The sequence below is a fragment of the Terrapene carolina genome, unplaced genomic scaffold (genome assembly GCF_002925995.2).
Source record: "Terrapene carolina triunguis isolate 2854851 unplaced genomic scaffold, T_m_triunguis-2.0 Scaffold194, whole genome shotgun sequence".
Classification (NCBI taxonomy): Eukaryota; Metazoa; Chordata; order Testudines; family Emydidae; genus Terrapene; species Terrapene triunguis.
Window position 1 is genome coordinate 4857742 of NW_020664545.1, and position 27065 is coordinate 4884806.

Consider the following 27065-nt stretch of genomic DNA (forward strand, 5'->3'; position numbering starts at 1 on the left):
TTGCAAGCAGGCTGGACCCTAGCTCTCATGCCCATGGTGACATGGAGGAAGTGGGATATGGCAAAAGGGGGAAGAGGAGAGAGTGGTAAAGGCTGATTTACAGAGATTGCCCAGGCAAACTGCTGCCTGGGCACCAACTGCTGGGGTTTGCTGCCAGCTGAGACCAACGGATCTGTAACGTCTTGCATGGCTGGGGCATTTCTCACTGTGCTGGGAATTCAGTCCTGATGCGACTGGTTTTCCTTCCTGAAACACCAATGCACCAGCCCCTCTCTTTGCCTAAAGATTTTCCTTTAGGGATAGCTAAGCCTGTGGGTTCTTTCCCCACAAGGGCAGAAGAGGAAAGTAGCTGCAATTCTGCTTTGCTAACACATGACCAGGTGAGAGCAAGGTGCAGTTTGCACATTGCCATGTGGCCGTCTTCAGCCCTGGTAAAAGACTGGCTCGTTCTTCCTCTCTCTCTTTTTCCCCCATGCCCAAACGTCTGCCTCTCTCTGATCTGCCTTTCGCTTGGGGCAACCTTAGCTCCCTATGACCTCTCCTCCATTCTCTGAGCCAGTGCTTGCTGTTCTGTGCTGACCTGCCCCGCGGGCCCTCCCCCCCCCACTGATGCGGCTCGCTCTCCCTCACAGGGAAGCAGAAAGGCCGCTGTGCGAAGGCCCTGAAAGGCATGTACGACATGGCGGGCGTGATCAAGATCAGCGACGACAGCAGCACTGATTCGGAGGTGGGGCTGGACAGCGACTTCAATTCCTCCCCGGAGTCCCTGTTCGACAACGACGACGTCATCATTGTCGAACGCACCTACAACGGCTTCGCACCTGAAGACAGAGGTGAGCCAGGCTGGTGCGCTGGAGTTAATTCCTTCCCAGGCCAGGGACAAGCCAGGCATTTGGGGGAGGTCAGGGGATAAGGGTCTGGGCTTATCCTGGTCTCGTACATGTGCAGAATAACATTCCAAATGGATGTAACCCTGGCTTTGCTTAGCATCCCACGTGGGACAGCGGCGCTGAAATCTGATACAGGCGCTTCTTATGGTGTCTCCCCGGGGACAGTGAGGGTCCTGTTATGTGTGGGAGTGGCCATGTTTCCTTGGCAGGGATTGGCCGGCTGTCGCACCCACCAGCTCAGAGCCGGTCCTTGCGTCTCTTTAGGGAGGTTGAGGAAATGGTACCTGCAGACTTCTGACTTCCAGGCTAACGCAGACTTGCTTGGCTATCCTGCACTGCCCAAGTGGGGGAGCCCCCACTCCCGCGTTAAAAGCAAACTGATGTTTGTATAATAGAACGATTGGCTTTTAGCTGATTTATACCTAGTTGTGGTCAGACTTGGGGGGTGGGGTGGAGTGTGGAATACCAGCCTGCGTGAGAGATCTGTCCTGCTACGCACTCATCAACACACGCCCAGTAGCAGTCCTTACTCTCTCAATCAGACCCCTCCTCTCTTGAGCCTCAATCTGGGTCGCTCTATGGTTCTTCTTCACACTGGTCCCAAGCTCTGTGGCTGCTGTGTTCCTTGCCATCCCCTGGCTGGACTCTAAGCACCTACCTTTCAACATTGCAGGCAGTTTGCACTTGCCAGGGTCCCAGAAGGATGTGTATGGCCCGGGAGTGCTAGAACACGTGGAGAAAATGAAACAGGACCTCCTATCAAAAGTAAAAGCACTGGGCAAAGAGCTACCTCTCAATACCTTGGATGAGCTGATTAATCACTTTGGGGGCCCGGAGTACGTGGCAGAGGTATGTCGTATTATGGTCGCCTGGCATTGGGCACTGCAGCTCAACCTGCTGTTCATGGCTCTAACCACTAGAGGGTACCATAATGCCAGCCCTTGGAGAGGTTGTGTTGTGCTCCCAGACCCACGGTTGGTTCACATCTGAGTGGGCAGCCGCTGGCTAACATCATAGCTCCTGGGGGCTAAGGCCATGTCTACACTACTACTTACATCGGCAAAACGTATGTCGCTCGGGTGTGAAAAAACCACCCCCTTGAGCGACATCAGTTTCGCCGACCGAAGCGCTGGTGTCCACAGCTCTCCTGCTGACAGCTACTCCCTCATTGAAGGCGATTAAATTATGTCAACGGGAGAGCTCTCCCCTGTCGGCACAGGGCGGCTCCACGGGAGATCTTACAGCAACGCAGCTGCATTGGGATAGCTATAAGGTCCCTAGTGTAGACAAGACCTTAGTTCCTGACCGTGCCTGTCCAGTGTGTGATGGCGGGGTAGGAGGAGCTCCCTGAGGGATCTCCGTCCCTTTATGCTTTTTGCATTATCTTCCTCACCTTGAGGCCCTGGGTTGTAACCCCCTTCTTCCCAATCCAGGACTGGCTGGGACTCCCTACTACTTATTTACTGTGCTCTTGGCACTTCCTTACTGTGATCTTGGACTAGTTACTTCACTGCCTCAGTTTCCCTAATTGTAAAAAGTAGTCTCCAGGGCAAAAATTCCCTTCGGACGCAGTTTATTGCTCCAGGTTTGGCCAGTATAGACCCTTGCCCATGTGTCTGCCATAACATTTACTTCCCAAATGCTCCATTTCACCCCTGCGCCCCCACTCTGTCTGTCTGTCTGTCTCTCATTAATGACCTGTTTCTTCCCTGGCGGTCATGTAGATGACTGGCCGGAAAGGCCGGGTGGTGAGCAGACCTGACGGCTCCATCATGTATGAGTCCCGGGCTGAGCAGGGCCTCTCCATAGACCACGTCAACCTGAAGGAGAAGGAGCGTTTTATGAGTGGGGAAAAGGTGAGTGAGGCTCTGAACCAGAGACCCCTGCAGCTGCACACTGGAGAAGTTATGGATTGGCATAGTGCTTGTGGGCGGCTACCCCAGATGCATGATGGGACCTTGCAGTCACTGCCTTGCCCCAGATGTGTGTGCCTGTCTCCGTCAGTCCCTTTGCGCTTCACCCTGGAAGCCTGGCACTTGACCATTCGCTTTCCAGAGGAGAGCTGGGCGTGACTGTAGAACCTAGAAATGCTGCTCTTGCAGTGGCCAGAGGGGGCACTGCAGAGTGTCCTGTGAGACTGCCTGCCCCAGGGTCTGAACACCCTGCTGGCCCTAGGATGGAGGCCAAGGATACAGATCTCTCACACAAGCTGGGCAGAGCACTAGACAGCTGTGCCAACCCCTCAGGCCCATAAAATGAACATGAATTGTGCTGGCTTGACCTGCTGGGAAGTGACACGGAAGCAGGGGTCCTTCTGTGGGTCAGGACGAACTGTGTCCTGGGATTTCTCTGGGCCTGCCCCTGAATGCTTTCCATGTAGCCGTTCTCCCAGATCTCTGAGAATACCATTACGTCTCCTCACTCCTGCTGTGTCTCTCTCAGCTCGTAGCAATAATCTCCGAGGCCTCCAGCTCAGGGATCTCTCTCCAAGCAGACAGGCGGGTGAGGAACCAGAAGCGCCGGGTCCACATGACACTGGAACTGCCCTGGAGTGCAGACCGAGCCATACAGCAGTTTGGTGAGCGCCGAACATTCTCAGTCACTTTCTCCCTCTGCTCATTGGATACGGGGTGTAGTTCAGCCCTGTGATTTTCTAGCAGCCCTGCAAACGAAACACCCGCCTGGCCGCCTTCTGGAGCCACAGGGAGTCCAATTGTGTTCAGTGGCACAAAGGGCTAGCCCCAGAAACATGGGGTTCATGCAGCCTGCCAGGACCAGTCCAGGCACAAGGCAGCTGTGATCAACTTTCCTTCAGGGAAAGATGCAGAGCTGCCTTGGGGTGGGGTGTAGTTGATCAAGGGGGAGGGGTAGCTTATCTGTGGGAGCAGAGCACTGGGCTGGTGCACTGGCTGCTCCCCCCAGATCCTGTTCTGGGTCCCATCTTGGTACATAGGGGACACTTGTCAATGCCAAAGAACCTTTGAACTGGAATAACTAGGAGTGCTGCCCATGTGTAGGGGGAAGTGAAGGGCTGGACTGGAGTGTCAGCTCATGGTGCATCCAGGATTGGGATGCATCGGCAGAGTTGTGTGTGTGTGAAGCTAGCATGGCACCTGACCATGCTCTGTGCCTGGGGTGAAGCCAGCCTCTCCTCACAAGAGCAGTAGAGGAAATGAATGTACGGCTCCACTTTAAAACTCGAGTGATTTTTGTGACTGGCCACCCTGCTGTGATCCTGGAGAGGTCAGGGCAGCAGCCCTGCTCTGGCAGTGCCAGGTGGAAAGGTCTGGCAGCACAAAGCCGATGAGAGAAGCTATGTCCCCCCTCCCCAGAAGAGAAGCGTTGGGTTTGGTTTCAAAGCCGATAGGTGCTCTAAGGGAAGCTGCCTCGTTTGTCTGTGTTCCCCACTTCCTTCTCAGCAGCTGTTCCCATGATCGTGTCAGCTTCCACGTCATTCACCCCCATCTCTCTCCAGGTCGAACGCACCGATCGAACCAGGTCTCTGCTCCGGAGTACGTCTTCCTTATCTCTGAGCTGGCGGGGGAGAGGAGGTTCGCGTCCATTGTCGCGAAACGCTTGGAGAGCCTTGTAAGTGCCCCGGAGGATGGCTAGAAATAAAACCCATGCTGGATCTGAACATTTCCGAGTGACTCTGCGTCTGGGGCACCTCTGGTCCCAAACAGAACTCAGGCGAGGGATTGCGTCACCCTGGGCTGACGTGCAGCCACCTCTGCCGCGAAACGAGGAAGCTGTTTAACAGCCTGCAGAACAGGAAGTGAAGAATACTCTACGTAATTGGGATGGCAGGGGAATTTCGGGGAGGTAGATTATAAATCGGGATGTTGGAATTTCCCAGCAGGCAGGAGTGAACACCCATTCTTTTCCAGGAAGGAAATACTCTTTAATGACCATAAGCTATCATTGCCTCAGTTCAGTGTTTCATCATTTCTAATGAATCCATGAGTATCTCTGAGTGTTAATATACTAGCACCTCGCTGTCTTCCCTTAGCATGTCTATGTACTGACTTCTGGTGAAACTTGCTCTACTTTTAAACCGTCCCTCCCTGATTATTTGCTCAAATTAATGGAAAAACCTACATATGAAAATATAGGTGGCGTGTAATCTAATCACTGTGTTTAGGTTGAACATGGTGTCTCACACGCCAGCCGGGTGGCACATGATGCCTCAGATATCTGGAAGAAAAGTGGCATTTTCCAGACACCAGAGCTGGCTTGTGATAATCTTCAACAATCCCGGCGCACGCTGTTGAAGCCGATCAGATACAGTCCTCTGACATGGGGTCACCTTAGGAGTCAGTCTTTAATCAGGGGTTCACTGAGCTTTGTTATGGATGCAGTTGCTTTTCCCAGTGAGTCTCTTCCCCAACCTTTCTGAACAGCTTTGGGCTTTGTCTCTTCTTCCAGGGTGCCTTAACTCACGGCGATAGAAGAGCCACGGAATCCAGAGACCTCAGCAAGTACAACTTTGAGAATAAGGTGACTGTTAGCAATTCTGCATGGTCGTTTAGCAAGCTTAAAATAACCAGCACACCCCTTTGGTAGGACACTGAGCATGGCCAGAGCCAGGGCTGGGGTTGACAGGTCATGGCAGGTTAGGGATCTGCTCTTGTGAGCCCTGGGAACAAAGCTCTTGGTTTTGGCACAAACTACAAACATACGGAGAGCATAATAAGAGAGCTTTAGAGACCTCAATCCTCATAAGGGGGGTGGGATAGCTCAGTGGTTTGAGCATTGGCCTGCTAAACCCAGGGTTGTGAGTTCAATCCTTGAGGGGGCCATTTAGGGAACTGGGGTAAAAATCTGTCTGGGGATTGGTCCTGCTTTGAGCAGGGTCCCTGAGGTCCCTTTCAACCCTGATATTATATGATAACACCCTGCAGGAAGGAGAGAGGTGTATCCTGGTCTTATGTACAGGGAAACTGAGGCAGAGATGCTGCTTGACTTGCCTACATGCACAAAGGGAATTTGGGGTCGGGCCAGGACCTCATAAGTTCCCAATAATAGTAATACCCAGCTCTTATGTAACACTTTTCATCAGCAGATCTCAAAGCGTTTTCTAAGGGAGGTCAGTATTATCCCCATTTTACAGGTGGGGAAACTGAGGCACATACCGGGGGTGACTTGCCCAAGTTCACCCAGCAAACCAATAGTAGATCTAGGAAGAGAACCCAGGTTGCCTGAGTCCCAGATCAGTACCCCATCCACTAGGCACACTGCCTCTCCCTCCTGTGCTTAGGCCTTGCCTCTCATAGGGCTGGAAGAAGACTCATGGGTGAGACCAGCTACCTGACTTGGGTCTGTACCCAAACACATTAGTTATCCATCAGGTTCTTGATGGACATGCCTCCGGTGGCTGCATCTACTTCAGCATCTGCCAGGATGTCTACGTGCTTCCCACTCATTGCTGGGGAAAGCAGCATCTGAGATCCCTTCTCCACCCCTAAAGTGTGTAGTGAGATCAGAGGACAGAGCTGCTCCCCATCCCCTTGTGACTGTTCTCTCCTTTCCACAGTACGGGACCAGAGCGCTAGACAGGGTCCTCACTACCATCCTCAACCAGACTAAGAGCAAAGTGCCTCTGCCCAAGTATTACCAGGAACGAGAGGATGAATTTTTTCAAGGTGAGAACATTAACTGGGGTTTCTACTTGAAAGTGCTTCTTGCTGGCTCAGTTAGTGTGTGGTAGGGATAGATCACTGGCAGGAAAGCTGGAGCGGGCACGCGGAGCCATTCATTTCCCTCCTCCTGGGGGGAGAAGACACTAAAGGGGCCAACAGCAGGCTGACGTGGACATCTAGAGACAGAGGTGGGGAGAGGGGCAGCACTCTATGGTAAGCGAGGCAGTGGGGTGAGCCAGGTGGCAGTGCCCCTCCCCAGGCGTGGGAGAATGCAGAGGTGGGATCTTTTCTTACTGGGGTGACACAGTTCAGGGCAACTGCACTTGTATTTCCCCCTTGTGGGCCAGTAAAGGCACCCACTTTAGGCTCCTGGCTGCTACCTCTCTTGGGTGGAAACTCGTGCCTCTCTCCCTCTTGACCGGGATATGTCCAGGCTGCATAGTTTCCTGCCTACACTGTGAATTCCCCAGCAAGTCAGACTGGCTACGCAGGCCTGCTTTGCCTTCCCCTGAGAGGCTATAAACAGCGTAATGGCCCACGGTTAGCAAATACCACCTCGCCCTTTCTGAGCAAGCACATTTATCCTCAAGGTGAAAGCACAACAGAGAAAATCATTAGCGTGGCAAAAGAACTTGCCCGCCTGCTAATAGGCTTACCAGAGATCACCCCAACTCCCACTGGTAGGAGTCAGTCCTTCCAGCCCCACATGCGGGATTTTCAAGTCCATAACAGCTGTTAGTTCAGAACAAGCACACAGACTGCGCAGATCAGCCTGTTCCTTTATGCGGCTTGGGCCTTTGCTGTCTCCTCGGGGGGTAGCGTCAAAACGGCCAGGCTTTTGCACAACCAGGGGGTGGGAAACCCACGTTACTTGTTTGCCACAGTTCATTCTTGTCTGGCACATTTGTTTCCAATAGTCCTTTGACGCTCCTGACACTTCCCAGGGTTTACCTCGGTCACGGCTCCCCCCAGAGAAGTTACATACCGTCCCACCGTAATACATCAACACCACATTTTTAATACAAGGGGGATTCCAAAGCTACTTCACCTTAATTCAATAAGACTTTGCCAGGAGATTGCCCTCTCTGTCATCGGGGGAGTGGCCATCTCAGCAAACAGGGGAAGCAGCCCTGTAGCAGGACTGCTGAGATATGAGGGACTTCGTGGCATTGGGGTGGAGGCCACACGACAGCTCACAACCTTCAAGGCATGTGCTTCCCCTTCTGTCATTCTAGAAATGAAACAAGGTCTCATCTCGGTCGGGATCTGCTGCAAGGAGATGAAATACGGCTACGTATCGGTGGAGAAGGGTAAGCCTGGAATCTCCTCCCCGCCTTGTGGAGGGACAGGCTAAGGGACAACACTAAGTTACCGTAGCACACGTTTGCTGCCGTCCTCCTGGCGCACGTCAGACTTGTCCTGTAGCCGGCGCGGGATGCAGCACTTGGGAAGCCGGAGGGAAGCTCTGCAGGTGCTTGGCCAGCAGAAGCAGAGCATCTTTGCCAATCCTTGGTCTGCGAGGCCCAGCCTGACTACCAGCCAAGCTCTAGGGGCCCCGGCAGTGTTGGCTTCCAATGGGTCCCCCTGCCGGCTCTCCTGGAGAAAGCAGAGGTGCTCCCCTGCTCTCTGGGATGGTGGGGGGAGGGGGAGTTGTCACTGAGCTGCTCAGATTCCCTACCCTGAGCTGCGCTCTCCGTTGCAGACTGCTCCATAACCAAGTTCCTGAATCGCATCCTGGGCCTGGAGGTGCACAAGCAGAACATGCTCTTCCAGTACTTCACCGACACCTTCGACCACCTGATTGAGAAGGACAAGAAGGAGGGCAAATACGACATGGGCATCTTAGGTAGGAGAAGGGAGAGGGGGGGAAACTCCTCCCTGCTGGGAGCCCACTGGTGTCATGTCCCCCGCTGCTGCACCCTTCAAACCCAGGCACTTCTTCAATGGCCAGTGGCTTTCTGTGCCGGATGCTGGGTGTGACTGGGCTGCCTACACTCTGTGCATCCTACGCTCCCATTAGCTCTTGATCTGGTCTGGGCTTCACACTCTGGTGACCCCGCCCCCAGCTGGGCGTTCAGACCTAGAGAAGCTGGTGCCCTTCCATGCTAGGTCAGCACCCATCAGGAGAGCGGGATTCAAACCCCAGCCTCTTTAGCCCTGCCTAGGCTTTCGAGTGCTAGGAGCTTGCCCCTGTGCCTCAGCCTACGGGGTGGGTTGCTGGGAGAAGATGGTAGTGCCGTGACTCCACTGGCTAATCCAGGGGAAGGGAGCAGCGCTCTGAAGGGCTCCGTGCCTGCCCTAAGCTGGAGAGGATGGGTGGTGGAGGGGAAGGTGGGGGCCCTGGCTGGTGATAAGCCTGCACTGGGTGCTCTCTCACAGGAAGAATGCTCGGGACGGGCTTGGGGGAACGGCATCCCCAGGTTGACGGCCCAGGACGCTCTGGTGCCCAGACCTTGGTGGGTCTCCTACAGCAGGACAAACCCCCAGAGAAGAGCAGGCTGCAGGGCAGCTGAGGGGCTGTGGGATTAGGGACTCTCAGCTTCCCCTAATAACCCCCCAGCTGCAGGGCCCGGGCCTGATCCCTGCCCTGCAATGAACGGGAGGGAGTTGTTGCACCATAAGGGTTGGCTGAACCAGTGCAGAGCTCCCGGGGGGCGGGGCTGGGAACCCCAGGAGTAAATGGAGGTGGCCAGGCTGCGACGTGGAGCTCTGCCACTCACCAGAGGTCTAAGGGCTGTTTCTTTCTGCTGCCTCCACAGACTTAGCCCCCGGCGTGGATGAGATTTACGAGGAGAGCCAGGAGGTTTTCCTGACCCCAGGGCATCCCCAGGACGGGCAGGTGGTTTTCTATGAGGTAAGGGGCTAGGTAAGGTCTCTGCCAGGGCAGCCCTGTCCATGGGTACCCAGAGCACATAGCCGCTCTTGGGCAGCCCTCGCTCCGGCTGTTGTTCCTGGCCTGGATCTTGGTCCTCCTTGTCCAGGTGTAGGCTGCGCAGCCTCAGGAAGGAGACTCTGTCCCGCACGCTGGTATTGAAGTGGTGCCAGGAGACCCCGATCAGGGCCTCTTGTGCTAGGCGCTGTACACAGGAGCCAAGGAGAGTCTCTGCCCATCAGCTCATCCCCATCCTAGCACATGGGTACTTCAGCAGCCAAAGTGTCCTCTTCCCTGCTTGGGCACGGGGGGCACCTTGCCCAACCCCAGTTCCCTGAGCTGAACGAGCTGGCAGGCATCCTTGCTGGGTCTCCAGCATGGCACTTCCCGGACGCTCCCGTCCCATGGGGCATGTTTTGGCAGAGATCTCGGTACCGCTCTGCCCACCCACTCACCTTTACACACTGTCTGGGCTTCACACTCTCCTGCCTTTCCTCCTGCCAGAGCGGCTGTGGTCTGTGCCGCATGTGCCTAGTTGTAGTTGCTACACGGCAGCCAGTGCTTCCCCCGGTTACTCTACCATGGAAGCAATTGCTATCGTTGCCATGGGAATGATGGGAGACGGGAAGCAGGGCGAATGCGGGGTCTGCTCATCTTTAGGCTAAGGAGAGAGAGAGAGAGAGAGAGAGTGTTTGTGAGAGAGAAGGGGGGGGACGGATACTCCGACACCTGCCATCCATAAAACACGAGGGTTCTCATTTGTCCTGTTAGATCAGCGTCGACAGAGGCCTGAAGTGGGAGGAGGCCTACGAGAAATCGCTCAAACTGACGGGCACCTACGACGGCTTCTACCTCTCCCACAAGGTGAACTCCCCAGCGCCACCAGGGCTGCTGCCCCACACGTCTGAGATGGGCTCCAGCGGGGGCGGCTGGTTGTTGGCAGCCAGCAAGAGGCCAGTGGCAACAATCGATGCCTCGCTGACCGGTCACCAGGGGCCCAGAAAAGCCTCTGAGGAGCTGCAGTTTCGTTTTGCCCAGCGCAGGAGGGGGGTTGACTTCAAAAGGCCGAGGGTGGGGGAGGAGGGAGATTGTAACGGGAGTAACAAAAAGATCCTTGTTCCTGGAGCCATATCCGCTCGGACAGCGCATTCCCCGCCATGGAGTGAGCCCAGCTCACGGCAGGAGGAGTGAATGGGGGAGGGTGCCGACTGGAATTCCCCTGCCGCCAGTGTACGGCCGCTGCAGAGCCAGCGTCCCCGTCAGCCGCCCCGCTCTCGGAAGCAGGGGTGCAGACATATGTTGGAAGCGTGGCCCTTCTGGGGAGGCGCCGCGTCCAATCCGCCCATGGCGCACGCGAGTGTAACGGTGCACCTTGTGCCCACAGACGCGAGGCTGTAAATACACCTGCCTGCTGGCGGAGCAGGGCCGCGGGAAGAACTTCATCCTCTACAAGCCCAACATCGGCAAGCAGAGCCAGCCCGAAAGCCTCGAAAGCCTCTTTAAGAAGTACCGCCAGGTAGGTGGGAGCCGCAGGAGCCAGCTGCTGCCCTTCCCCTCCATCTCCCGCAAGGCTGAGCGGGAGGGACACTGCCTGTGCCCCGGCTGCCCTCTGCACATGGGAATTGCAGCTGATCAAGGAACCTGTGACCCAACCACGGTCGGGGCAGAGGGGAGAGTCCTTGGGGCCGAACGCTCCCCTGGGAGCAAAGCTCTGCAGGCGCATGGTTCTGTAGGCAGAGATGTAGGGATGGGCTCTGCCTTCCCAGAGGCATGCACAGCAAATCTCCCCCTGGCGCCAGCGTGGGGCTGAGCTGGGACACGTCCGTCCGAATTCTCAGCAGGTCAGTGTTCTTCAGACCCAACGCTGACGCCCCAGAGGGGTACGGCGGGCACCGGGAGAGGAGTGCTGGCATGAGGGGCTCAGAGTGCATGGGGGGGTTGGCTGCCCTTTGCCAGGGCTGGATGCAGAGTATCGGACTCAACGGATCAGCGCTCTGCTCCCTGCCTGGCAGAGCGTGTCCGGGGGTTGTTTGCTCCCGTGTGTTCAAATGCCAACACTGCCGTCAGCACAGGGGGAAAGGGAAAATCAGCCGTACCTTCCGTGCTTGCCCTTGTCTAGCTGCCACGTGTGCACCTCAGCGTGCCTTGCACACCGATCAGTGGAGCCTCTCGGCACTCCTGGCAGGAATCACTGTTCCCAATTTACAGCTGGGGAGACTGAGGCACACAGGTGCTGTGACTTGCCCAAAGTCCCTTCCCGTCTGGCAGAGCTGGGGATAGAACCCAGGTGTCCTGACTCCCAGTGCGGGGCCTTAGCCCTCCACCACCCTGAGGAGAGTGGAAAAGTAAAAGTCTAAGTTGGCCTCTGGCGGTGTCCCTTGCAGGTGCGGCCCGAGGAAGCCAAGGAACACTGGGAGAGCAGCTACCTCTTCTCCTTCACAAAGTGTAACCACGCCGTCTGGTAAGTGACGCCCAGTGCCAGAGGGCCTGGCCTACTCTGGGCTCCCTGCTGGGGAAGCTCGGAGCCCTGTCCTTCCCAGAGACAGAGCCCTGTCCAAACCGGGGTAGCTGCTGCTGGCTCTGGCTCTGCATTAAAGGGTCTTCACCGCTCTGCGTGATCTTGCTTCTTCTGTGAGCTGCTTTGCCTGGCCTGTCCCAGGGGTCCCCACTAATACTGCAGGAGCTAGCCCCCTGCCGCCCCGCATCTGGGGTCAGCCACCTGCGGGGGAGGAGAGGGGCATCCTCCTTCCACTCACTCCCCACCCACAACAAGCCAGGGGAAGGGGCTGCTGGTAACTCTTGTTCTCTTCCTCTCTGCAAACCTGAAGGAACAGAACCTGCAAACTAATCCAAGAGGGAAAGGAGTGTTTCCAGGGCATGCGCCTGCGCCGTTACTACATGCTGTGCGGCGCGCTGCTGCGGGTCTGGAGCAAGATCGCCAGCATCATGTCGGACATCACCAACACCAGCTACCTGCAGATCGTCCGCCTCAAGACCAAGGAGAAGAAAAAACAAGTTGGTGAGTGCAGGGGTCAGCGTGCTGGGCGGCGCTGTGGTGGCAGGGAAGGGGAAGTGAGCTGCATGCCATGTTTCAGGGGGATGTGGTGGGGTTCCTGGATTCCCTCCTTTTCCAAGCAGGGCCCTGCAGGTCTCTCTCCTCTCCCCGATCCAGACCGGGCAGCTCTGTGATTAAGGAGATCCTGTGGGATGAGAGCAGGAGAAGCATGTAACTCCCGGCCCATTCACTTTGCATGCTCCGGGCCAGGCCTTGGCATGGAGCAGGGGATCTGTATCCCTGGGGTGGAGTGGGGAAGGGGAATTAGCCCAGCATTTGGGCATGTCCCAGGCATGGTGCACCCTCTGCTCAGGTCTGGGTGTGAAGGCAGTGCTGTTGCTGCCCACTACACGCCTGCCCCCTGGCACCCTTCACTGCAGGGACTACTGATGCCATCCCACTAGCGCAGTCTGGGAACCTGTCTGCGGACCGCCTGCTGTCTCCTCTGCTGCCAAGCCTAGGACAGGGCTGCAGAGCTGTGGGGATGCAGCTTGCTGTGTAGGCAGTGAAACTGGCAGCCTGGGGGGGGCAGGGGGGGCTGAGGGATGCGATTAGCCCAGACACTGGGTCCCACTCCCAGGAGCTCAGGTGCTTTGGGGGCTGACACAGCATGTTCCATCTCCCAGGGATAAAGATCCCCGAGAGCTGCGTCCATAGGGTGCGGGAGGAGCTGAAGCAGATGGACGAGAATGTAAAGCAGAAGCATAACCACCAGGCCCTTCTGGCCCAGGACCGGAGCCTGCCGTACTCCATGCCACAGCATGTCCTGCAGCAGCCCCATGACCTCTGCCAGCCTGTGGCCAGGCTCCCCCTGCCCAGACACTCCCTGCACCAGGACGAGATCCTGGACTTGACCTACAGCCCTCCCAGCGACAGCCTCTCCAACCTGGCCTTGAAGCACGAATCCCTGGGCGCTTTACACTTCCCACCGGAGCCTGTTCTCCAGCCACACCAGCAGCACAGGATGCCCTTGCATTTCAGCCTCCCTCCTGTCTTCGAGAGCCCGGCCCCAGCTCTGGCGGGGAACATGCCTCTCAACTCGTCCCCGCACGACCACGTGCCTCTCCCCCATCCCGACCACCTGCAGACACTGCCGCAGCAGCAGCTGCCGCCGGAAGACTTAGCCCAGCAGGAGAACATCAATTTCAAGGAGGTGCTGGAAGACATGCTGAGGACGCTGTACGTGGCCCCTCAGGACAGCGCGCTCTCCCAGGAGCGCCAGAGCGTCATCCAGTTCACCAGGCCCTTTGAACACTTCTGAGGGGCCAGCTGAGGGCCGGGGTGGGGCTCAGACACAGGCACTGTGCCCCTCCCTAGCCTCTCGCCTGCCTGCCTTTGGCAGGAGCGCTGGCGCGGAGGGAGCCCTGGCTCTTGTATTGCTTTGCAATGACCCACGTGTCTCAGTTCGGGGGCAGGGGGATCGCGTATTCCTTACAGCAAAGTTTATTTATATATAATATACAGCCACACATGTATAGAGTTGTACATATCATGTGTATAAAGGGGGGTGGGGGTGGCAAAGTGCTTTTATCACAGAGCTCAGCTGATCGGGACCCATGTCCTCTGCAGCGGGATGGACCTGCTCAAACAACCGCGCCCAGGTAGGACAGAGAGGAGAGCCATTGACGGCCCCAGCCCCTCCCCACACCCATCTCCACACCGACTACAGAGTTGAAAGGGGGATTCACCCCCCTCTCCCCGGGGCGTGTGCAGCAGCTGCTAACTGCAGTGTCGGCAGACGGAAACGTTCTGACCCCCAAAGCGATCCTGTTACCAGAGTGTCAGTGATGGCAAAAGCCATGGTTCCCAGCCGTTGTGGGCAGCTTGGCTGGGTCAGCCGGAGCCAGGCTCACACTTGGGCTCTTCCATCCCAGCCCTGGAGCTTGGTGCCACTCGAAACACCAGAGTCTTGAGGGAATGGGGGGCAGGCACTTGGGCCTAATACAGAGGCGGGGACCGCGGGGGAAGTGACAGAAGTCCCAGTGCAGGCTGGGAACCACTGAGCTAAAGCATCCATCTGTGTAGGATTGGGTGGGGCCAGCTGGAGAGACATTCAACTGACTACAGGTCATGTTCTCGCTCTCTGCTCTCCAGTTAGTCCATGCCACCCCTTTCTCTTGGGAGGGGAAACTGACATGCTTTGGGCTGCCCTGACTTCCCCAATGGGATGGGGAACAACTCTTCTGCACTAATGTGCCCACTTTATCAGTATTCAGCAATGAACTCCTTAGCCCCTGGCCAGCCTTCCCATCATCCTCTTCTGCCTGATGGCTGCTGGCCAGTCTGCACGCTCAGCCCCGGGGCTCCTTGTGGTGGCGGCAGCTGCAGCGTGGCCGCGCTTTCCAAGTCTTGCTCTCTGTCGCATTCTCTCCTGGAGCCAACTGGCTAGTACCGTTCCAATGGGTTCGTTCGCAGCTGGGCAGCGGGGCCAGGCCTGAGTCCGGGAAAGCAGGAGGGGCCCCATGTCTGGATCTTAAAGCTCCAACACAGGCCACTGTTGATTTCAATGGCTGTTACAGCCGGCTCCACTTTGAATACCAAAGAGCAAACTCCTGCTTAGCCAACCTGAGCAGCGCACCCCCATAGTCTCTCCCGGGCACGCCACACCCTGCTCCTCCCACCAGCAGTAGCCCTGAGCAGAAGCACGGGCCTGTTGGACCAGTAGCTTGCTAGGCTTCATGCTGCAGGGGCTGCTAGCTTTACACAGAATGGATGCAATCCAAACGGAGAGGCGCACAGCACCCCGACAGCGACACTGCTCCTAGGGTCATGGACCTGCCTCAAGCGAGCTCTGACGTTGCAGCCGCCTCTGACTTGGGCAGCTCTGTAGTAAACCTGCTTTTTTTATTTACTCAGACAATGGTTTTTGTTTCCTTGGCAGTGCGTCCCTGTCAGCCCCAGGGCAGGGAGTCTGCGCCCGCCCCTCCCGGCTGGCAGCGTTCGCCTGGCTGTGCTGTAACACTCTTCTCGCTGCCTCAGCCATTCCCGTGTTCGTCCTTTTTCTGAGTCGAGTCATCCTGGCATTTCCGGGAGCATGCCCGGCGTTCTGGAGGGGAGGAAGTGTGACCCCAATGTCTGGTCCTGCCTCTTTAGCATGCAGAGCTCCCATTGCCCATCACACACCCTTCCTTGGCTAATTCTTACCAGACACAGCAAGTCCCTGGGGGGCGTGGAGTGGGGAGATCTGTGCTGGAGCAGGACCATCAGTGGGATCTGCCCAAAGCTGTAAGAGGAGTTAATGGTGGAGTGGGGTGTTCTTGCCCCCTGCAGAGAGATCCCCAGCCACAGGTGGAGATTTCGGTGATTGTCACCTGATCTGTCTCACTTAGCAGAGTTTAGCAACCAGCTGCCTTCTCTTTGTGACTCAGTTTCCCCATCTGTAACACAGGGATGTGATATTCCCCTACCTTTCTAAAGTGCTGTGACCTCTGTAACCCAGTGCAAAGTATTGGTAGCACGTCCTGCCTGGGGGACAGGGAAGCACCTAGTCTCCCAAGCCAGTGGACCATGGTCTCCTTCTCTTCCCACTTCACTCCCCCCTCCTCGCCCTGCACACGGTAGGCCCTGCGCTCTAGGCCAGTCCAGGTGTGGTCTCCCGCCTTTCGTTCGAGGGTCCTGTGTCTTTTTACACCCTTTGCCTCTCCCCGGCCAGGAAGGAGGAGGAGGTTTATTATTTAGATTTCAGCAGTGCCCATCATGTGCTGGGCAGGCCCTGCCATTCCCCCACTTCCCAGGAGATGGAGGGCTTTGCAGGGGCCAGTTCTGAGTAGAATTCGAGATATCCTCTATGCCCCCTGGCCTCCGACTAAACACCAAAGATCAGAAAAAATCCCCCCTGAAACTGGAAGCCCAAACTGTGAAGTCCAGATGACATGATCCATTGTTTGGCAGGAATGCGCCTATCCTTGGTGGTGCATTTCCAACCCCCAGGAATCTCTCTAGTTTTCTTCCTAGTTTATCACTTAATTGCACTAACCCACCTCTGCGCTGAGCTGCTGGAGAGCCTTGCATTGCGCTGCGTGTGCACAAAAGTCCTGTCCCGTCTTGTTCCGCTCGTGCATTCACCTGAATTGCCAAGGAAGGGGCCTCTTGTAGGCAGACAGCAAAGATGCCCCTTTCTTGTGATCAGAGAACATCCCTTTTCCAGGCCTAGATAAAGGCAGGCCCCTCCCTGGTTCTGTCGAATACACTCCCCCACTCTATTTATAATGCTCCCTGGATTCATGACACTCAGAGAGAATCTTTGAAAATCCTTGGAACCCCTGAGCCCTTATTTAATTTCTTTGTCATTCATTTGGGCACCTGTCAAACTCTCAGCAAAAGTTAAAAAACACACCAAGAAAACCAATTTCAAACAGGCGTAAACTCAGGAATAATCATCAGGTGCTCTCTTTCTATCCGCCCACACCAGTGGGTCCCCCAAAAAATATGACCGGGAGTTTTATGTGGTGGTTTTGTTGCTGTTTTAATTCTAAGATATATGCAATTCTTCTCTCCCAATCTCTGGAAAAGACAGGGCACCTTCAAGAAAATACTTTCCCCACCCGATCCTGTGTTTTTGTCAGGGTTAATAATATGTAACAGTCTCTTTTAACTAAATTATTATGCAGTTGTCCTACTGATTGTATGTATTTTTTTAAATGAATCCTTTTCCCTTCCTTACACCTTTTTGTTAGCACTTTTTAATCCGCTTGTTTGTTTGCCTTTGTTTTTCTGTGTGTATTTATAATGAATTGAGATGTATATATGTAAAGAGATTTTTTTTTTTAGAATATGTGCCTTTGACTAATTTCTAAATTTTCTACTTGCATCAGAAGGATAATTTTTGCATTCTGCTCAGTAAAGATGGAAAGGAAGCCACGCATGAGATCTGTGTAAGTCCCAGCTCTGTGTATATGTGTGTGTGTGTGCGTGTGTCTCTGTCTATCTAGATTTGTACTCGCCCAAGGCTCACCTCTCTGGGAGCTAGGTTAGGCAACTGGAGACCATGGTGATGGGCAAATGTATAAAAACCTTGGGGTGGGTCTTGGTGTTGGATGTGATTTTGAAAAGCCCTCCCCAGGTTGATGCATGGGTTACTGACTCCAGATGACTCTCTTGATGGTAGCCAGCTCCAAGATCTAAGACCTCGTCTACACTGGGGACTACGCTATTTATCTCCACCGCTGATAGCAAGGGGGAGAGCCCGACTGCGGTCAGTTGACTAAATGATATGGGGCTTAAAACACCAGAGGTGACGGTAACCTACCTCCCCTTGGGCTCCTAGAACTGCTACCGCCTAGTGTGGACAAGTCTTACAACCAAACGAAGCCTTAGTGGCAGGAGGCCCTAGTGTCGCTCAGCGGACAATTAGAACTGCATTACCTTGAATCGGTACTGGGAGCGGAAGTGGGTTGACTCTGTTGGGAGGAGGGGGTGGGATTCTACTCTGCAAAAATTCCCAGAACCTGCTCCCTGTCCTCGCTCGTGGAAACAATTCCTGCACATGTGCGCACCCCCCGTGTCTGCAGCATCAGTTCTCTGATCATTAGTGACACCCCCTTCTCCCCCCCCCCGTGCCATGTGTCTGCGTTGAGGGCTCCTGCACCTGTATTTTCCTCACATTCCACCAAGGGCACCCACCCTTGGCTCCTCAGCTGTCACCTTTTGGGCAAAGACCCGTATCTCTCTCCCATCTGACCGGGATTTTCCAGGCTGTACAGTTCACTGCCTACATTATGAATTCCCCAGCAAGTCCGACTGCCTAAAAGGCCAACGTCTCTGCTTTGCCTTTTCCGCACAACTCTAAACAGCGTAATTTCCCACAGTTAGACCGTACCACCCACCTCTTCCAAGCACATTTATTCGCAAGGTGAAAACATATGAGAGAAAACACATTAACCTAATAAAAGAACCTAATTGCCTACTAACAAGCTCACCGGAGATCACCCCAACTCCACCCAGGCCTCTGGCAGGAGTCAGTCCTTCACACCCCACACGGGGGTTTCTGTGGTTACATGTTCAGAACAAGAACCACCATGAATTTGAGTCTTCCTCCTTTATCCAGTCTGGGGCTTTGCTTCGCAGAGACCATGCATAGATAATCAGCCAGACCGTAGTTCTCTCCCCAGGGCGTAGCTTCAAAAGATGGAGTCTGGAAGTGAGAATTTGCATTCCCCTTCTGCCAGGTATTTCCTTTGGTGGTCCTGCAAGTTCTTTCTGGTCTGGCACATTGTTTCAAATAGTCCTTCGAAGTTCATGCCACACCCCAGTGCTTACACTGGCCATGTCTCCCCCTTAGAGAATTTACACACAATCCCACTGCCATACATACATTTTGCTTTCAGAATACCATGGACTCCAAAGCTATTTAACCTTAATTCAATAAAATCTCCCAGAGATGTTTTAGGAAATTATGGTATCTGTCACACCGTGTTTCTATCCAGCACCTCCGTAAGGAGTTGATAGCACAATCCTCTGAATAAGAGACTCTCCACCCTGGGCTGGGGAAATCATGCTGACAGCCACTATGTTTGGTACATGGTGGGTGGCTGTATGGCTTCCAAAAGCACACCAAGAACGCCCTGCTTTGGAGGACTGGCTGGGTTTAGCTCCCCTCCCAAGTGCTCTGAATGCTGCTCCTGCTGTCTCACCTGCCAGGACTCTCCAGGCTGTTTGCCCTGGCTCTGCTGGGTGGTATTTGAGGAGTCCTTGTGACTGTTACCATCACCTCCCATTAAGGGGAATGTAGCTCTTGTAAACAAGGTAGCAAAATTCCCTTGGGATGCAAATCTGCCACTAATCCCTCCAGAGTTTTGCTGTGTCAACTCAGCCAGGCCCCTGGACAATGGATTCCCTTCCCTGGGCAGAGCATAGGGCTGTCACAGCACCTGGACTCCAGCAAGGTCACAACTAATCCCTAATTGTTGTGGCATCAATGATCCTCTTGTCCAGTGTATCAATCCTGCTTAATCTCTGCTGTCCTATCCCAGCGGGGAAGTGGCTTGGCAAAGGCTTGATGCTGAAAGGTGCTTCCTTTCTCACCCTAACTTAATAAATGTTTGGGACTCGACTGCTGGTTTCTCAGCCTGGGAGCTTTTGCCCTATACAACAGGGCCCACATTGGCAGCACAAGTGGCCCTGCCTCTCTTGGGCCTGAGAGGGGCCTATTGGAGTACATCCGGCAGCATGCTTTGCTAGCCGTCCCCTATTCAGTCGTCGGCTTCTCTGCCCACTCCACTGGTGTTGATTGTTGTGGGGTGTTCATCCACTGGGATCTGGGCTCATCCTCATCTCAGCAGTCAGACACGTAGCGTTCAGGTAAAGAAATCCCCACAGAACCCAAACCTGCAGGAGTGGGGGAAGGAGTTCCTGACCACTGTGCCAATCGACGTAGCAAGGGTCTGAGTTAGAGCTGGCTTCTGTTGTCTGCTGCCTTCGCGAGTCCCTAGGTGAAGATGGGCCCTCCTTGCCTAGTAGTGCTGCTCTAAGTCTCCTCTACCAGCAATAGTTTGTGGGGGAGAGAGGTGGATGCTTTTCACTACATTTTATACAGTAGCCCTGTCGCGAAGCAAAGAAGACAATAGTGGGCAGTTTGAAGTGAAGACCCAGACTTGACATGCCTGGCCTTGCTGATCCCCGGTGCAGTTAAATCCTCTCCCTTTTTAGTTTGCAAACAGCTCCTTTGATGGAATAAAGAGCACAAAGGTGCTGCTGCCATGTGTCAGTGCTTCTCAGCGGTGCACTTCAGCTGCTCTAGGTAGGAAATGAGATGACCTGCCTCCCTCCCCTTTCTGAAGCACTGTAAGGCCCAGTTGGTTTGCAATGGGCCATTGCAGACAAGTCCTCCAGCCACTTAACTGCTGAGACCAGGTCCCAACTGCTTTACATTTTTCTATGCACCTACACTCCTCCCGGCTAGCCAGGGCTCCTACTCTGGTGCTGCAGATGCATTTAATTGCGTCTATAAAACAGCTTATTCTCATACATCTTTCATTGTTAGTTAATTGCTTCTGGCTTTAACTCGTGCTGTTGGGTAGTCAGGACCTTTTCACCTTCTCTTTACCAGTTACCTTCCTTGCTCTCCTCCTGCTCCCTGTCATCACAGATACTAAGCTACTCTTACCAAAAGGGGAAAGTTTATAGAACCGCCCAACACACCCCACTTCCTTAGCCAGGGGCCTGCACCCCTCCTGCCCCTTAAGAGGGGGTCATGGTGAATGATTGGCTGAATGTGAGCTCACTGTGGCCAAAAGAGCTAATGCGATCCTGGGCTGCATAACGGGGGGGGAATCTCAGGTAGGAGTAGAGAGGTTATTTTACCTCTGTATTTAGCCTAGGTGTGACTGCTGCATCCAATTCTGGGGTCTACAATTCAGGGATGTGGATAATTAGAGATTGATGCAAATGATTAGAAGCCTGACTGCAGACACAGATGGAAGATGTGCCCTCTCTTTAGTTTAATGAGAAGGTTCAGGGGTGACTTGATTGTCTAAAAGTACCTACCCAGGGAACAAGTAGGTAACCAAGGGCTTGTCAGTTTAACAAAGAAAGGTATAATGCCATCCAAGAGCTGGCAGTTGATGCTAGACAAGTTCAGACTGGAAATAAGGTAATTTAACAGTGAGTAATTAACCACTGAAACGCTTTACAAGAGTCATGGATTCTCCATCACACAATTTTTAAATGTAAACTGGATGTTTCTCTAAAAGATTTGCTCCAGGAACTACTCAGGGAAGGTCTCTGGCCTGAGAAACACATGAGGTCTGATCACAATGGTCCCTTCTAGCCTCAGAATCCATAAAACCCCCTGAAGACATTTTACAAGACAACTCTAGGCCAGTTCAAGACTCACCCAGGTGGGGTGGTTTGTGCTGCTCTGTGTGCGTCATGCTAGTTTATTAGGGCTGTGAGTGCAGCAGGGCCATCCCATTAACTGCCACGCCCTGGCTCATAGGGCACTTCCTACAACTGAGGGTGCAGGCTGGGGCACTGGTCAGACAGGATGGGTTCTTCAGTCCCCCCCGGTTTGTGTTTCACCAGGGAAAGGAGTGTAGGCAGGAGCCTTCAACCTCTCCCTCATGCCCATCCTTCCACACTACTACAGCAATATAAGTTACTGCAGCTGGCTTGGCTGCCTAATTAATATAGGCAGGTTGGGGAGGTTTCTTTAAGCATGTTTACCTTGTTCACCACATTTGTCTCTTGCGGAGAGAGCCCAACCCTCTGGCTACTTTACACTTAACCCTTTAGAGACACCCTCCCACTGCTGTGGGAGCTTAAGAATTCTGTACACTGCAGAGCCAGTTGTGTTGAACAGAGATGCTTGATTTGAATGCAAATGTAGAAACTAGATCCACACCTGGTGTGAAATCATCAGTCCATTAACAATGCAGCTGTGCCCCACAGAGCAGCTGGCCTAGTGCTCACAACTAAATTCAGCCACACAAAACAAGTCACATGTGACTGGTCGATGCTGCAGCCTCCCTTGCTCCCAGCGACAGGCAGCCCTGCTGTAACTGAACTGCCAGAAGATGCTGCCTTAGCCTGCTTGGGGAAATCTAGAAAAAAATAGCCCCAGGGAAGGTCTCGGCACTTGCTGCTTAATTCCTATTGGTATTACCAAGGATTATCCCGCTCAGACCCAGCTGTTGGCTCCAAGAGCAGGAGTTACATAAACTCATGTTTAGCACAGGCTTGGGCAGAATAAAATGTTTCCTTGGGTAAAATTACTTCCCCAGGATCCAGCTAACCTGTTTCAAACGCCCAGCAGCAGAGTCCATTGCTTTCTGCTCCCCACCACTCTGACAGTGGCCAGCATAAAAGTTGCCGATACAACCCGACTCTTTTCCCCAGCAGCTGTTCCCTGGCACTGCACAGAAGAGAGCATCCTCCCCCACAGAGATTGTTGCTACTTGGAAGAGTCACTGGAGCTTCCTATTCTGCACCATGTTACACACAGCTGCTTCCAACAGACTCAGGCAAGACATTTGTCAGTTTCAGCATAAACTTTTATTGCAACAAAAGTGAGTGCCCAAGTCAGGTCTATGGAAACTGCCCAGCAACAGCCACCAGCCCAGTGAAGCCTTCTTCCCGCAGATGCACGCCAAGCTTTCGGGTCTGCCTCACCAGCAGGCTGGCTTTAAGGCAGGCCGTCATTGGAGCTGGATGGGAAGACTCCACAGGGAGCAGGTAAAAGCCATTGCTAAGCAGAGGGAATGGTCCAGTGTCGAAGTGAACAGGTCTACAGGAAAGCGGGCAGGTCCTTCTCAATCACCTGCAGAGAAGAGGGAGTCAAGTGCTGTTTCTCTTGAGGGCCTGTGGAGAGCCCCCACCGCTGTCCTGTCCATGAAGGATAACTAGCCCCTGCCTGCTGTATCCAGAGCTCTACACCACTGATTAGGAACACCTCCCTGTGCAACATCCCTACCAGCTGTGGGCACAGCTTCTTAGCTACTTGAATCCCACCCTGCTCATTTTCATCCTTCTGCATTACACTCCTGCAGAGAGAACTCCCCACCCACTACACGGTCAAAGGGCAGCTTAAGTTTTGTTAGCCTGTAGAGTGGAAGGAAACCCAGCAGCTCTTTCTGTGTGTTCACTGCAGGCTGGGGAGAAACAAGGACCTCAGCCACGGAGTCATGATGCTGCATTACCCAAGTCTTGGTACATGACTAATAGCAAGGGCAGTGCAGGAAGCTATTGGCAAAGTATCTTCTTCCCCTTCCTCCCCCAAGTTTGGACCCACTATTAAAGCTCTGCTTTGTGACACACAGCTTGGCTGTTCAGTTCCGGCAGAGCTAGCCCCCCAGGTTACAGCTTTGTGACACACAGACAGGCTGACTTACATATGGATCATCCATTGGGCTGTATCTCTTCACCACATGGCCCTCCTTGTTAATGAGGAACTGTGGAGTTAAAAGAGACAAGCATGAATAATCCTGGACCCACATGAGTGCTCTGCCCCACTGGAACCCAACGCTTGAGTCACGCACAGAACACTACAGGAAATGAGCTTCAAGGCCAGGTTCTATTATGGCTAACTCCCCTGGGCAGCAGGGAGGCCATGGGTGGAGACGCAGCTTTGGGGGCACGTGGTAAGCCACTATCCCTCCCCGGGTCACTTATAAGAACTACAGCTCCTTTGCAGGGGGATCGAGTGCTTTGAAATCTTCCGAGCTCATGATGTACAAGACCTCCATCCCCAAATGCTGAAATGCAGCCACCTCTGGCATGAGGCAAGCTCTTCCTCACCACCACACAACAACTCAATGCGCAAAGCGAAGACTGATGTATCCCACTGAAACGGAGTGAGGTAGAATGTAGTTAGCCAAGCTGGAGTCTGGCCGGACACCCCTATCCCTTAGAGGGTTTGATCTAGGACCCACATTCAAGGTCAGGGCCTCAGTTTTAGGTCTAGGAGCTGTGGGTCAATGCCTGCTCAGGAGGAGTAATCTTACTAGGCTCCCTGGCCCCTGCCTCCAACACCTCTTCCAGCAGCTAAGTGTTTCTTGGAGCCTCCCACCCAACCTTGCTTAGCTCCTGGGATCTTACAGGATCACACCACAAATGGTCAGGCCGTTTTAGAGGCTAAAACGGCCAGTGAGAAGAGAGCAGAGTCCTACCTTTGTGAAGTTCCATTTTATTGCACTAGGAAGGAGAGAGAACACCAGTGAGACAGCAGCTGTTATAAACCAGTCCCAGCGCGGATAGGAGCGCCCACCCACCGCAGCCCCACGCCTAACCCAACAGCCTGCTCTGCCACTACTTCCAACAGGCCCAAACTGGGGGCTGCTCTGTGACCATGCAGCTTTCCAAGCCATCCACCCCACAGCCCCTTCCTCTCCAGTCCAGTGTCGCCCTGCTGCCAGTGGTGCAGGCTTAAGTCTCCTCTTTTGGTTTCATCCCAGGATTGACTTGCTCCCCCCCTCCCCCATTCCAATGACACCAGTGGGGCCAAGCTGTTTCTCTAATGCTACCACTTCCTTCTGCATCTGTTACTGCTCTGAGTCTGCACTCACTTTCCCAGGGTGCCTCTTCCTTTGGGCTGATCTTTCATCCATTTCCAGAGAGGATGGGCGTTGTTCCCGTTGACCTCTATCTTGCTATACATGTCAAACTTCACCCCATAGCTTGCAACAAATTGTTTGATCTGAGACTCATCCCCAGGCTCCTAAGAAGCAAAGAGAAGGGTTACTGTGGGAAGTGAGTGGTCTTGCATCATTAGGCTATGACTGACTACCCAGAACCCCATTCCATTTGGATTACACACAGTTCCAGGCTCAGATTCGGAGGGCAGGATGCGCGTACATTGAGGGAATGAAGTTGGGTGGGCTGGGTGACCAAGGAGGCGTGAGCAGCTTGCTTCTAGAATATCCCACTCATTGCTGGGACACAGCTGGCAGGGAGCATGGTTACTTGAATACAACTGGGCTCAGGAGATGACTGGAGCCACATGGTCCACCTGAATGCCTGGCAGAGCTACACTTCCATGTTCTAATGCACACTGAGTCACCCACAGCCTCCCTGTGCCTCAGGCAGCCCAGCTGAAGACTGGGTGCATTACCCCAGCTTGATGGCAAATAGCCTAATTCTTTAAGACCAAAGTGTGCACATCACCAGTCACCATGACCAATTTTTGGCAGAGACATCAAAGTGTGAATGGGCCAAAGATTAAACTGTACTCCCACTCATATGCTAGCGAGGCTGTGTAATTAGCTGTTTATCTGATGGTAGTACTTAAAGGCGCTATACGCTGGGAATACTTGCCAAGCCCATGCTAACTACAAGGATCCTTCAGTCTCTAGGGCTGCCGAGCCAGCCCCCTTTGCTAGGGAGAAAGAGCTGCTTTTTTCCCCTAGAGGAACCCCCTTTCCTTAGCAGGCAGAGTGCAAGAAGGCAGAGGTGCCACCCACCTGGTTTCCAAACTGGTTGCAGGGGAAGCCCAGGATGCGTAAACCCCTCTCAGCGTATCTGGCGTACATATCGACAAGCTGAGTGTAGTTTACGTCAGTTTTTCCTCATTTGGATGCTACATTGGTGATGATGCAGACGTAACCCCTGGGAAAGAAGCAGAGTCACTGACCGCTAAAGGGCTGGAGCTGATCTACCCCACAAAGACAGATGTATCTGCGGCAAGGGACCCTCCCCTACAGAATAGCCATTGCTTTTCTTCCCTGTTGGATGTAACCTGCTAACTGGCACCTCACATGCACCCCTTTCCTGGACTCATTTGCATCAGATGTGAGTCACAGAATTCTCCACACCTCCCATTTGGTGCAAGTCACAGACCTTCTGAACCCCACCCAGTAGTCAGGCACAGCCTGTCCATCTGGAGCCAAGCTGCCCCTGCTTAGTTCAGTTGCCTAGTGTAGTCCCTTTGGGGCACTCCTCCTCCCCAGGGCCTGGATGTGCTGCTCTCTCACCAGCACTCCTCCCTGGGCTGGGAATATTAACAGTTTTTGTTGTTGTTGGCTAGACAAGATTAGAGGAAACTGAAGTATTAATAGCTTATCTACAGGCTAGCCACAAGGTTTGTGCTTTGGGTACCTTGCTGAGCCAGCCAAGCTCACAGCACCTGGGCTCCTCACCACTTACCTGTACTTTTCCAGGGACACATCATTGCCATCAATGTCTTTGGCATGGAATTCATATATTGATTTGGCAGATCGCCCGTCATCCGCCTGGGTACACAGCAAGACAGCCAAGGGTCAAGATCAGTTTCCCAATAAAGGTATCTCACCCCAGTCTTTGAGCACAGAAGTCAGATATGCAGCATGCCAGGGAAAGGCAACAGCCACACATTCAAGAGAGGCTGTACCACTACCAACAAAGCCTCTCTTCAGACAGTGACCTTCACTCACTGTTCCTTGCTTCCCACCTGATCCTGATCAAAGATACGGACGTACTCCTACCAAAAATGGAAGAGGTTCAAGGTCTAGAACCATACATGACACCCCACTTCTTTACCCAAGGGCCCCCCCCCCCCCCCCCCCCACCCCCCTTGACAGCAGTATTGGGCAGGGCTTGCTGCAGGTTAAGTTACACACAGGTCAAAAATCCCATTGTTCGAATTGGTATTAGCGCCTTCAAGCAATTGCCTGCGCACAAAGCAGACGATCAGGAGGGTCGATACGCTGGAGGACTGGTGTGAAGCACGGCACTAATCTCGGGTATCAAAGGAATGAACACGGGTCACAAGCGCTACTAGGGCTCAGGGGACAGGAGTGTGTCTTGTGACCGTGACTCAGGCAGCGTGTTCCCAGGGGGCTGGGGCCCAGCGAGGAGCCGTCCTCCGGCTGCACTGCGGCTCCGACAGCCTCAGCCGAGCCAGCCCCCCCGCACGGGACTCGGGGCTGGGTTAACGCTGCTGATGCGGGAGGCGGCCCCAGGCCGCTGTCCTGCCGACCGGGACCGGTGCCCCAGAGCGGCGCAGGCAGGAATCCAGCCAGACTGCGCGGGGAGGGGGCGCAGCCGCCGGCCTGCGCGTGCCCTTCAGCGTCACGGGAACGGGGGGAGCCCCCACCCCCCGCCGCGCTCAGCGCCCCCCCACCGCATCCCTCGCCGCGCTCAGCGCCCCCCCACCGCATCCCTCCGGGACCCGCCCCCCGCCTCGCTTCAGCGCGCCCCCC

General features: G+C 54.3%; 2 protein-coding genes across 4 annotated transcripts in view; one reads left to right on the forward strand and one right to left on the reverse strand.

Moving 5' to 3' along the window:
- SBNO2 (strawberry notch homolog 2) overlaps positions 1-17225 on the forward strand; it is a 106145-nt gene extending 88920 nt beyond the window's left edge. For all 3 annotated transcript variants that reach the window (XM_026654932.1, XM_026654933.1, XM_026654934.1), the window contains 15 exons: positions 633-833; positions 1564-1739; positions 2615-2746; positions 3333-3468; positions 4366-4478; positions 5316-5387; positions 6424-6532; positions 7765-7839; positions 8232-8375; positions 9289-9383; positions 10173-10265; positions 10786-10917; positions 11786-11862; positions 12230-12420; positions 13083-17225. In XM_026654932.1, the coding sequence (XP_026510717.1) occupies positions 633-833; positions 1564-1739; positions 2615-2746; positions 3333-3468; positions 4366-4478; positions 5316-5387; positions 6424-6532; positions 7765-7839; positions 8232-8375; positions 9289-9383; positions 10173-10265; positions 10786-10917; positions 11786-11862; positions 12230-12420; positions 13083-13717 (2381 nt within the window). In that variant the 3' untranslated portion in view covers positions 13718-17225. The remainder of the gene's footprint in view (positions 1-632; positions 834-1563; positions 1740-2614; positions 2747-3332; positions 3469-4365; positions 4479-5315; positions 5388-6423; positions 6533-7764; positions 7840-8231; positions 8376-9288; positions 9384-10172; positions 10266-10785; positions 10918-11785; positions 11863-12229; positions 12421-13082) is intronic.
- Positions 17226-22427: 5202 nt separating this feature from the next.
- Positions 22428-26382, reverse strand: GPX4 (glutathione peroxidase 4). Its single transcript, XM_026654996.2, has 6 exons — positions 26032-26382; positions 25350-25494; positions 24456-24607; positions 24060-24084; positions 23283-23342; positions 22428-22711 (listed from the first exon to the last, which is right to left on the reverse strand). Exons 2-6 carry the CDS (start codon positions 25416-25418, stop codon positions 22679-22681), a joined length of 339 nt encoding a protein of 112 aa, XP_026510781.1. The 5' UTR covers positions 25419-25494; positions 26032-26382; the 3' UTR covers positions 22428-22678.
- Positions 26383-27065: the final 683 nt, after the last annotated feature.

What these genes read in the sequence shown, in the direction of transcription:
- GPX4 (XM_026654996.2), bottom strand. Translation starts at nt 25,418, where the DNA reads ATGTACGCCAGATACGCTGAGAGGGGTTTACGCATCCTGGGCTTCCCC. An exon ending in GGAAGAGGCACCCTGGGAAA is followed by an intron (nt 24,085 to 24,455) that starts GTGAGTGCAGAC and finishes TCTCCTTCCTAG; the next exon opens with TGCAATAAAATGGAACTTCA. An exon ending in TAAAATGGAACTTCACAAAG is followed by an intron (nt 23,343 to 24,059) that starts GTAGGACTCTGC and finishes TTAACTCCACAG; the next exon opens with TTCCTCATTAACAAGGAGGG.